General features: G+C 33.7%; 1 protein-coding gene across 3 annotated transcripts in view; it reads right to left on the bottom strand.

The window, feature by feature from the left end:
* Positions 1-12,929, bottom strand: part of RPS6KC1 (ribosomal protein S6 kinase C1) — a 201,017-nt gene that overhangs the window by 123,288 nt on the left and 64,800 nt on the right. For all 3 annotated transcript variants that reach the window (XM_068541440.1, XM_068541439.1, XM_068541441.1), the window contains one exon: positions 5,514-5,607. In XM_068541440.1, the coding sequence (XP_068397541.1) occupies positions 5,514-5,607 (94 nt within the window). The remainder of the gene's footprint in view (positions 1-5,513; positions 5,608-12,929) is intronic.

Below are 12,929 nucleotides of genomic sequence, written 5' to 3' on the forward strand. Positions count from 1 at the left end.
CTGAGCCCTGAGGTTCAAGTATTGCCATAGTCAATGAAAGGGAATTTCTACTTTTCCTGGCAGCAATGACTCAAGCTTCACACACAAAGCAAGATTTCTCACGAGCAGAACAAAGGTCACCCTGAGGTAGAAGACATACATATCAATCTCCATTAAGAAACGAGCCCTTATAAATATGATTTTAAGTGAATACCTAAAACTAAAAGTTGATGTTAGTCAAGATTCCTGTACTTGAATAAAGACGCAGATGTAGAGAATGATCTTGAGGACACGGGGAGGGGGAAGGGTAAGCTGGGACGAAGTGAGAGAGTGACATGGACTTATATATACTACCAAATGTAAAACAGATAGCTAGTGGGAAGCAGCTGCATAGCCCAGGGAGATCAGCTCGGTGCTTTGTCACCACCTAGAGGGGTGGGATAGGGAGGGTGGGAGGCAGACGCAAGAGGGAGGGGATATGGGGATATATGTATATGTATAGCTGATTCACTTTGTTATACAGCAGAAACTAACACACCATTGTAAAGCAATTATACTCCAATAAAGATGTAAAAATAAATAAATAAATAAAAATTAAAAAAATAAAAACACCCACAATAAAAAAAGTCTGTACCTGATTACCAACTCATCATTCGATAATAGCTATTGTTACTAAAAAGAACCATTCCTTTGACATTTCACATTTTTATAATGTCCTCGATACATGTCTTTGCTTCACCGTTGAAATTTTATAAAAAGAACATCAGAATATCTACTGCATATTTGCTTTAAAAAAAGAGTAAACTCATAAAACAATAAATCAATCACAATTACAACCCTAATACTGTTACCTTATCATGAACAACAAAGATCTATGAGTTCGCTTCCATTTCTACCTAATGAACTTTTTCTGCTGCTACTCTCCATAATCTACTCTGCAAATCAAACCTGTTACCAGCACATAAGTAACTCGCACTGAGCTTTCTGTACCAAATATGTATTCTCACTGCCTTCCCCTACATAAAATTAAATCTCATTTCAAAATACAGTTCTGTGATTGCTATTAAATATCAGGAGTGCCGTGACTGCCTTACGCACCTGGCTTAACTTCTCTGAAATTCCAATTTTTAATTGCAAGATAAGAGATTTACCTATATCATTCCCAATGTTCCTTCTATTCTAAAACCCATTCCCACAACATATTAATATCATGAATTTTTTATTTGCCCCACCCGACTGCTAAACTCTTAATAGCCAACGTTATCCTCAATAGCCCTAGAGTTGTTAAGGGTCAATACTTAAAATTTGTGTCATTTGTTTTATATGCACACATAACCACAACGACACATTCTCATTTGTGCTTATCTTGAGAATAATAACTTATTCTTTTTTTTCCTATTTATTTTCAACTTCTCCACCAAAGGAAATTCAACTAATAATGGACAGTGAATAAGAGTTAAGTAGATAAGCACTTAAGAGAAAAAGGAACTTCAAACTGAATAAGCACACTCGAAAGTAATACAGGAGGGCCTAGAATTAGCCCAGTAACAAGATTTACAGTTCTCATGGTGCCACCTAGTGGACATTTGCACTAAATTCTACTTTAAATTTAAATTACTTTTAATTAGGCTTTCTATATTTTGTCATCTTTGTGCTTACCTACATAATAGAAATTATTACCCTGCCACCAAATAAATACACAAATCTTGAACTGAAAGTTATTTTAAGAGGTCCCTTACATAGACTAGCAATAGATGCTATTCTCAAAATATACATCTCATTTACTCTAAAAATAGTTAATTCAAGACCGCTTAACAGATCCTTTCTTGTGTCTACAATTGTTACAGTGAGCACTTAGGGAGCTCTTACTCCACAACTTACAGGCAAAAAGAAAAAAAAAGGTAAATTTGACTACTCCAGGAGACATTTAAGAATATTTATTCTTAAAGATACGCTACATATAAAAAGCGGATCTCTCCAGTGGTTATGATCACCTAATTATTTTCTCTTATTTGCTGCATACACCTGGAAAATGTCCCTCCCAAAACTGCAAAAGAAGCCAAGTAATGTACTAGGAAGAGGAAATGACACAGTTTACCAGATGAGCTTATACCAACATCAAAGGCTCCAATACCAAGGCCAACATGGCAGTAAAGCAACCTACATCCTTCCAACAGGCCAACAGATGAGAGAAACATATCAAGAAGCTCAATTCCCATGCACCATTTTGGCCAGGTTTCCACTAATGTCACAGTAACTTTATAGCTAAGTTTAATTCAACAAAAAGATGGAATTTTAAAAAGGAAATAAGATGTTAACAATCAATTAAATCTTCTTTCATCTTTGAGAAAATATAGTTTAATTTCACTGAACAAAGGAGATAAAGAGCAACCAGCATTTCATTTTAAAAACATAAAACATTAACATTTTATCTAAAAACCTACTGAGTAATTTTATAATTTTCAATTTCATATTAGATAAAATACATCTAGCAGTTAATCACCAAATTATTGGTTTTATGAAACCTTAAAGAGGTTTCTTCTATCATACTATACTATAAAATAATGAAATTTTTTTTAAATCCACTAACCCAATTCTTTACGTTTTCCTTAGAAAACTTTCTTTCAAGGTAAATTAAGTAAGACCTGTTGATTGCATTTTATGATACTAATAAAAATGATGATCACTTAGCCTCTACATATGTTCTCTGTCACTCTAACTCTAACTGAAGGACCTTGGCACAGCAGACTATATATTAAGATTTGCCCTTCTGGCTCATTCCACTGGCAAACTAAATCACAAGTATGAAAAATGAATCCACCTTCAAAACACCATTTAAAATACCACACTCAGAGGAGCTGTTATGGAGAAAATCACCTCCTCACATTTTGGCTCTGAATTCAAATCTCAAGCATTTGCCACCACAATCCCTCTACAACCTTCCATTTCACTGCATACCTGTGGGGCTTGGCTGGCTGCCAGCTTTCCCTGCTCTTTTCCTACTAGAGGCCCTCTGCCTTGGTTGTCTCTGTGGTTTGCAGACCTTTTGGTATGAAAGTAAATCTTCCACTTGTCTAGTATGCCAGACAATCTCATGATATTTAAAAGTCATTTTTCCTCTCAAATAACAATGAATTTGCAAGTTGTCTGACACTCCAAGCTGTATTTGTCAACAGGTATCTTTCAGCAGGATTAATTAGCCAGGCATAGAGGCTTTTAAAGGGAGGGGGTAAAAAACATATACATTAACAGCATTTCCAGTTCCATGTTTTTCATTCTTCAAGGATCACAGTGTGTTTTAGAGATGGTAATATAGTTAGAAAACTAAACTATGCACTGAAAGGATAAAATTTCAGTATTACTTTTAGGTACCATTAAGTCTTTTTCTGTGTTTTTAACAGAAATGTTGCCCCCAATTTCCCTCATAAAAGCATATTCCTAAATGATAACTGCTTCCAAGGAAAACTCATCTTTTTGAAGCGTCAAAGATAAACCCTGAAACAAATATACTCTACCTCTGCTGTAGGAAGGATGGCCCATTCACCCAGTTTGCCCAGCTTGTTGGTTTATGCTTGTTGTCTTGGCGTACAATAAGTACAGTAGCATCTTCTTTAATTCTCAGAAGTGTCTCAGTTTGGACAATAAATTATAAGCTCACTCTAGCTTATAAAGTTAGAGCTATAATCTACCTTAGGTTATATCTCCTTTAATATCAATACAGCCACCTTTTTATTCCGAACAGCTTCCACATTTTACAACACCATCCCAAGGAAAGTCATCCTAATAATAATGCTCCTCCCCGTCTCTCCTAAACTAAGGTAAAAGACCTCTGCACCACTCCCATCCCTGATTACCTTATACTCAAATAGGTTTCTGGGACACCCTTCTCTCACCATGGTTGACTCCTACCTAGGTAATAAAGACTTATCAAGGATATCAAAGAATATAACCATCCCCAAATCAAATACTCTTCAATTTCTGCATCAAAAAACAAAGAGAGAAAAGAAACATTCTGTAATTTTCAAGAACTGTACTCCTCACTGAATACTCTCCCACAAATCTTTCTAACTCTCCTACTTGTCCTCTCTTGGACGTCACCAAATCAGCACATTTACAGGCAGAAAATGCCCTCTCCCTCTTTCTCAGGAGTAGGAGTGTATCTCTGAGGCAACACCCAGATCAGGTTATCCCAGGAAAGTCACCCTCCAAGGAAACTAGTTCTAGAAACAGAGTCACCTTAGGAACTCAAGCAGTGATTAGATTTTCCAAAGCCTAGCAAGGATCTCAGATCAAAATAGGTCGTGGAGAATAGACTTTTTTCCCCCCAACAAACCTGATGGACTATAAAATAAAATTACTATCAACAATGTTTTTCTATGACCTTAGCTGATTCAGGACGGAGTCAAAGATATTGAGGACCCAAGGGAGACCCCTGGGCCTAAGGTCCCCCATACATTTCACAGAACAGTAGGTGTAAGTTAATGGACTGTGCTTTTAAGTCAATGCGAGCCATCGTGAAAAATAAGAAAAGCTAATCACTTCTCAATGTGGTACCACCAAAAGAAAAATAAATTTTAAGTGCATCAGCCCACACAATGGATGGGAACTTGTTGTTCCTACCAAAACATGATGGGAATTACTGCAATAGATCTATGTCAATGTGTCTGTCACTGTATGACATCAGTACACATCCCCACAAAAACATCACTACAATGAGATCGTGGCTACCTCCCATGTTAGAGTCATACACCATTCTCCTCTACCATAAATTCTTACTCATGAAAGAGATCAAGAAATATTATCTAGTCTATGATTTTTCTTTTATATAAACCAAACCTAAGCCACCTCAAACAAATCTAATTACGTATTTTTAAAGACTCTCCCCACCCTATCCCCAAGTCTCTCTCTTTTTTAATTCCAAAATATTTTCTGGAAGAAAACTAGCTAAGGAAATTCAAAGACCAAAATATGTATTTTAAATCTTCATAAAAATTCAAAGATGGCTTAATAGAGGAATAAAACAAGAGATTAAGCATTCTTGAATTAAAGTGATTAAAAGTACAAAAATTGCTTTGGTTTAGACTCATGTTATTATAAAATATACCAAAAACACTAAAACTGCCTTAGATTTATTCTTTCTGGTGCATGACTAAACTTTTAAAGCCAGTCTTGGAATTTACTGTCTGATAGTCAGATGCTGCTAAATAAACTTTAGCAAGGCATTCTTATACTAGACAACACAAATTCTGAACACTCATTATACCACATTTCATCAAATCTAAGAAGCCATTAATTGTAGGACAAATCATTATTTTATACATCACTAAGAAAGAAAAAAGCTGTCTATTAAATGTAAGATATCATCAACCCAGTATTATGTACTCAATATCAGTGACGTTAAAACATGAGGTACCTTAGAATTAGTGAAATACTCTCAAATTCCTATATCCATCTAATTGTGGCAATGTAGCTATGATTTATAGTCTGTTGCAATCAAAACCACTGAAATGGAAAAAAAAATTTAAATCTCTTACCTTCTGTAGTACATTCAGGAAAGCTATCAATGAGGGAATCCGAATAAGCTTCAACGGGACCAATCAATTCAGAACCATCATTGATTATTCCACCCTAAAAAGACCAAAGTAACTGTTCTTCATTGTCGATATGAGTATTTTAAAAAATCAGTAATGAGAACAATGGTTATCTCATCTATGTACAAGAATTACAAAAATGTTCATCTATTAAACTAGATTACAATTGCTTTTAAAAAATCAATAGGAATATCAATATTGGTTCATCAAATGTAACAAATGTACCACACCAGGGAAAGATGTTAATAATAGGGGAAACTGTGAGGGAGAAAGGGGAATCTATGGGAAAACTCTATACTTTCTGCATAATTTTTCCGAAAACCTAAACTGTTCTAAAACATAGCCTATTATTTAAAAATTCAACAGGAATTTTACAATGTTTTTAATAATGTGTGGCTTTTTATAAAAGCATGTTATTTTAAATCTACCAAAAGTACTCATTAAAAAAAATGCAGAAAAAGAAAAAGCCCACCAGCTAAAGTGGTGGGTATTACTCAGTATCCTTAGTAGTCACTAGTCTTTCTAATTAATGATAAATGATGGACCCCATTAGGAAGTCATTTAATTTTACCAAATTAAAAACTACAACATACAACACAGCACCTCAAGTGATCCGAGAAGTGCCTTATATTCGAGAATCATTTGAATGCAATGTACATAAGACTAAATAAATTTAAGATATTTTATTAAAGAGATACATTTTTAATAAATATAAAACTGATTTATCCATGTGACCATCATTTTAATTCTATATTTAAGTTTGAAAACTCAGGCCTGAAAAGATTATTTTCTCTTACTCTGTGTGCAACTAGAGAACGCTCTATCAGGCAAGTGGTGTGGTGTGATTTTGTGCTGTGGCTTTATGGACTGAATGCTCCAATCACATATATGAAGGTTTATAACCCTTAAATAACTATAACTAATTAAAATAATAGCTCTTCTGCTCTTTAACATATTTCCTTTTACCTTCCACCAACAGTTCTATACCCCCAAACACTATTACCAGGATAGCAAAACCCAAGAGAAATACAAGACCCCTATTTCCTCTCTGTGTCAGAACAAAGAACTCAACAACTATCCTTCCCCCGCCCCTAACAACTATATTTACCTAATCAAGTCTCCCTGCCAGTTCATCTTTAAGGAAGAGAAATTTGAAATGGTCCCTCTCAAATGATCAAATTTTACTTCCCTGAGTTTTAAGTGAATTGAAACTTTGAAAACGATTATTTTTAGAAGAATTTTTATCACATTATTCTATTTTTTTATTAAAATATTCAAATCACAGATTGCAACTGAATTTTTCTCCAAAAAGAAGAGTATCTATTCTAGACTAAGCCATCCTTTAAACAATATCCAAACCAAACCCTAAGAAAATGTAAAAGTATTCCTGAGAATTTTAATAGGCAAATTTGATTTTAGGTATAATCTCACGTAGTAGAAAGTGCCTTTCAACTACTAACTACCTCTTCCACTAACAGGTATGTGACTTTAAGTTACCTACCTATAAAATGGAAATAATATCTACATAACTAACTCAAAGAGTTGTTAGGACTAAAAGATTTCACAGATGTAAAGTGTTTAGAACAATGTAATAAGCACTCAAATTTTTATTTGTTATTACTAGCTGATACAAGATCTGCTCATAAGATAAAAACAAAATACTGAAGAATGCAAGAAATGTTTTAGCTCATAATCCTACAGAAATTTTACTTACCTAATTTAATAAACAATATTATACAAAATAGATAATAAAGAATAAATCTTTAACGAAACAAAATAATAACAAAAACTGTTCCAGAGGAACTTAAGGGAAGTAGTAGGAAAATATGCCACAATTCTACTTTAAATCTCTAGTTCAAAAACATTAACCTTTTAGTGTTTCTGAGTATGCAGTAAAAAGAAACTCTTATTACACAGCATCTCAAAGGTTTTGATTAATGAAGAGTCAATCTGGGGGGGGAAGGAGTTCAGATATGCTGGAACATCCAAATATGGTGGTAAATCAGCAAATGTCCCCCAAAAGGCAATGATGAAACTAGAGAAAACTGTCAAAACAATTTTACATTTCAGAGCTCTGGAAATTAACCAAAAACATAAAGCAAATGAAAAAGTGGCTATTCATAAAAACCACAGAAGCCCGGGTGAGAACTGTGGGGGTCTGTGACATTCTTGCCTGAGGTTGTTCCCATATTCCCTCCCAGCTGGATTGCCATGGTAATTATACAAGGAAGACAAGCCTTAAAAACAAGTAGATTCACTTGCAGAAGAGGCTGGCATGATTTAGACTTAAGCACAGAAAAAAGTACCCCCCCCAAAACAGTGTTATCAATAATAGTAGCGATCTTAGTGCCAAACAAATGGCAAGAACAGTGGCTCAGCAAGCATGACGTTGTAGTAAGCAAAGGACCAGCACGTTAGCCAGACATTTAGCAGGAAGATCCAGAAAATAACATGGCCATAAGGGTTCTTAATAAGTTCTCTACCTATCCATGCAGGAAAAACCAGAGACAGATCAAGCTATCTGCAAATCCCTGGCAAACCATGAGAGGGTGCGCATGCAGAGAAATGCAAGAGATCCCAAAGGAAAACAAAAGCCAGGGCAAACTTTAAAACTGCTTGAACCTTGAAAACACACAAAGAATCATCAGCATAAGGGAGAAGCATTTAATGAAACAAAGTGTACAAGCAAAGGCCAATCACTGGCTGACCCAAGCTATGCTTATACAAGGCACCTAGCCAGGTTTAAAAATACAATAAAGATTTTAAGCTGAGCAGAGATATTAGCAGTCACACACTGTACATCAAACAGACTACACAGATTTAGTACAGACATGTTACTGAACACACTAATAAAACAATGGCAACAACCCTCAGGGGAAAAAAATTAGAACATAGAGTTGCTATATTATCCAAATTTTTCAGTGTTCAACAACAAAATTATGAGACATACAAAGAAAGAGTAAAGTGTGATGATGAATGGATACACAGAATGTGGTATATTCATATCCACTTAATGGAATATTATTCAGCCATCAAAAGGACTTAAGTACTGATACATGCTACAACACAGATGAACCTTGAAAACATTAAGCTATGTGAAACAAGTCAGATGCAAAAGGCCACATACTGTATGATCCCATTCATGTCCAGAATAGGCAAATCCATCAAAACAGAAAGTAAATTAGTGTTTGCTAGGGGTTGGGGCAAGTGGGGTAGGAGGGGCGAATGCTAACGGATATAATGTTTCTTTTGGGGTGATAAAAATGTTCTGAAATTAGATAGTAATAATGGTTGCATGATCTTGTGAACAAACTAAAAAACACTGAACTGTACGCCTTAATTGGTGCATTTTATGTAATGTGAATTAATCTCGATTTTAAGAAAAAAAGAACCATATGAAAATCCTAGAGGTGAAAAGTATAGTAACAAAATTTTAAATTCACTAGAGAAGTTCACCAATACATTTGAGAAAGAAGAATAACCAAAGAACTTGAAGATCAACAGAAACTATCCAATATGAACATCATAAGAAAAAAACTGAATAATAACAGAGAACCAGGGAGAGCTGTGGGATAATAACAAGCATACCAACTTACATGTAATAAGAGTACCAGACATGAGAGAGGAAAAAGGGCTGAAAAAAAATATTTGAAGAGGTGAGGGCAGAAAACTTCCAAAATTTGACAAAAATATTAATCTACAAACACAAGAAGATAAATTAAACCCAAAATAAAATAAACAGAAACAGATCACCAGCTAGTCACTGTTGAAAGACAAAGGCTAAATTCAGAAAGAAGCAACAGAAAAAGACTTACAGAGTGGAACTACAGTATAATTAACAGCTGACTTCACATAAAAAAACAATAAAGGAAAAAAGACAGAGGAATGATAAATTCAAACTGTTAAAAAGAACTGTCAATCAATAATTCTATACATCCAGCAAACTATTCTTTTAAAATGATGAGTAAATAAAAACATTTCCAGACAAGGACTGGGAGACCCTATTGCTAGCAAACCTGCCTTGCACAAAAAAAGAAACTACAATCCTTCAAGATGAAAGGAGATGACAACATATGGTAATTCAAATCCACCTGAACAAATAAAGAACACCAAAGAAAGGAAATATGAGGGTAAATAAAAAGACTACATAAATATATGTTCTTCTTTTTCCTCCCTTAACTCTTTGAAAAGACATCATAACACTGTATTGTTCAGTTTACATTTGAGGTATACGATAATATAACAAAAAAGGAGGAGTAAATAGAGCTCTATGGAGCAAACTTTCTATATTTTACTGGAATTAAGTTAGTATTCTTCTCAAGTAAATTGTCATAAGTAAAAGTGCATAATTTAATCCCTAGAGCAAACAGTAAGAATATAACTTTTAAAAACACACACCTAAAAAAAAAGAATTTAAGTGGTATAATAAACAATATCTATTTAATACAAAAGGTGGTATAAAGTAGAAAAACAAAAGAACAAAAAATATGAGACATATAACAAATAGCAAAATGGCAGACAAAAATTCAATCTTATCAATAATTAAATATAAAAGGACTAAATACCACAATCAACAACAGCAATTTGCAGACTGAATAAAAAAACAGGATTAAACTATATATAGTGCACATAAGAGTACCCTTTAGATTCAATAATACAAACAGACTGAAAGCAAAAGAATAAAAGAAAGGTACCATGCAACTGTAAGAAACCTTGGGTCTTACTACTAGATATAATATTACTAGAAAGAGGGGCATTTCATAAGGTTAAGAAAATCAATTCATCAGGAAGATATAACCATTCTATGCCAAAAAAGCCCCAAAATAAAGTAAAATTTAACATAACTGAAAAGAAAAATAGAAAATTCAACAATAATAGAGACTTCAATACTTCAATCTCAATAATTGCTAGAACAACTAGACAGAAAATTAACAAGGATAAAGAAGACAACACTATCAAGTAACCTGAATTAACAGATATTTACATAAAACTCTACCTGACAACAAAATATATGCTCCTTTCAATGTTGCTAGGAAATAAATCAAGTCTCAGTAAATTTTAAAGGAATGAAATCATACAATGTATATTTTTTTTTCTTTTTATAAATTTATTTATTTTTGGCTGTGCTGAGTCTTCATTGTTACGCGTGGGCTTTCTCTAGTTGTGGCGAGTGGGGGCTACTCTTCATTGCGGTGCACAGACTTCTCATTGCGGTGTCTTCTCTTGTTGTGGAACACAGGCTCTAGGCACGTGGGTTTCAGTAGTTGTGGCATGTGGGCTCAGTAGTTGTGACGCACAGGCTTGGTTGCTCCGTGGCATGTGGGATCTTCCCAGACCAGAGCTCGAACCCATGTCCCTTGCATTGGCAGGCAGATTCTTAACCCACTGAGACACCAGGGAAGTCCACAATGTATATTTTCTGACCACAACCACAAGAAAACAAAATTAGAAATCAACAACAGATGAAACTTTAAGAAATCCACAAATATTTGGAAATTAAAGAACATGTTTCCAAATAACCAATGGGTCAACAGAAAAATCATAAAAGTAATCAGAAAATACTTTGAACTGAATAAAAGTGAAAATAAAACAAAAGTTTATGGGATGAGGCTCAAACAATGCTAAGAAGAAAATGTATAGCTGTAAATGCCTATGTTAGACAAGAAGAACCATCTCAAATCAATAACTTAAGCTTCAAATTTAAGGAATTAAAGAATTAGATAAAGAGCAAAGTAAACCCAAAGCATGCAAAAGGAAGGAAACAGTTTAGAACAGAAATCAATGAAATGAAATAGAAAAATAGAGAAAAAAAATCAATGAAACCAAGTTGATCCTTTGAAAAGATCAACAAAAATATCAAACTTTTACCTAGACAGGTCAAGAAAAAATAGATAAGACACAAATTACCAAAATCATGAATGAAAGAGGGGACATCACTACCATACCTATAGAAATTAAAAACATTGTAAGGAACACTATGAACAAAGTACAGAATTTAGATGAAAACTCCTAGGAAAATACAAGTTAACAAGCTGATTCAAGAAGAAAGAGAAAATTAGAATAGACCTACAACAAGAAAATGAACTGAATTAGAAATTTAAAATCTTCCCACATCAATTCCACTCCTAGGTATATACCTAAGAGAAATGAAAAAATATGTCCACACAAAAACTTATATGCCAGTATTCATAACAGCATCATTCATAATAGTCAAAAGGAGAAGACAACCTATATGTGCATCAACTGATGAATGGATAAACAAAATTTGGTATATCCATGGATCCATACAAAGGAATATTATAAGAAGTATAAAAAAAGGAATGAAATATGGATACTGGCTATAACATGGATAAACCTTTAAAGTATAATGCTAAATGAAAAAATACAATTCCATTCATAATAGCCACAAAAGAATAAAATATTTAGTAATAAATTTAACAAAAGAAGTGCCAGACTTATACCTGAAAATGGCAAAACATTGCTGAGACAAATTAAAGAACACAAATAAATGGTGAGTTATTTCATGTTCATAGATTAGAAGACAATATTGTTAAGATAACAATTCTCCCCAAACTGAACTACAGATTTAATACAATTCCAATCAAAATTTCATCAGAATTTTCTGTTGATATGGACAAGCTGATACTAAAACATTTTATGAAAATTCAAAGGAATCAAAATTGCTGTAACATCTTTGAAAAAATACAAATAAAGTGGGAAAACTTACACTTTCTGATTTCAAAACATATTATAAAGCTACAGTAATCAAGAGAGTATGTACTGGTAAAAGAACAGGCACATAAATCAACAGAAGATGTCAAAAGTCCAGAAATAAAGCGTTACATGTATAGTCAATTCTTTTTCAGCAACAGTGCCAACATACTTCAATAGGGAAAGGATAGTCTTTTCAACAAACAGTGCTGAGACTATTTGATATTCAAGTGCCAAAAGATTAATTTAGACTGTTACTTCACACTATACACAAAAATTAACTGAAAATGGATCACAGACTTCCAGAAAGGAATGTAGGGGAAAATTCTCTTGACTTTGGGTTAATCAAAGAGGTCTTAGATATGACAACAAAAGCATGATTCAAAAAAGAAAAAAAATGGTAAATTATACTTCATCAAAACTAAAAAATTTTGCACATCAAATGACACCATTAAGAAAATGAAAAGACAAGCCATACATTCGGAGAAAATATTTGCAAATCACGTATCTAATAAAGAACCTGTATCCAGATTACATTTGGAACTCATTAACAAACAACTCAACCAAAAGATGGACAGATTTTAATAGACATTTCACCAAAGAATACATATAGATAAGCACATGAAAACATGTTCAACATCATTAGCC

Source organism: Eschrichtius robustus, chromosome 3, assembly GCF_028021215.1.
Source record: "Eschrichtius robustus isolate mEscRob2 chromosome 3, mEscRob2.pri, whole genome shotgun sequence".
NCBI lineage: Eukaryota > Metazoa > Chordata > Mammalia > Artiodactyla > Eschrichtiidae > Eschrichtius > Eschrichtius robustus.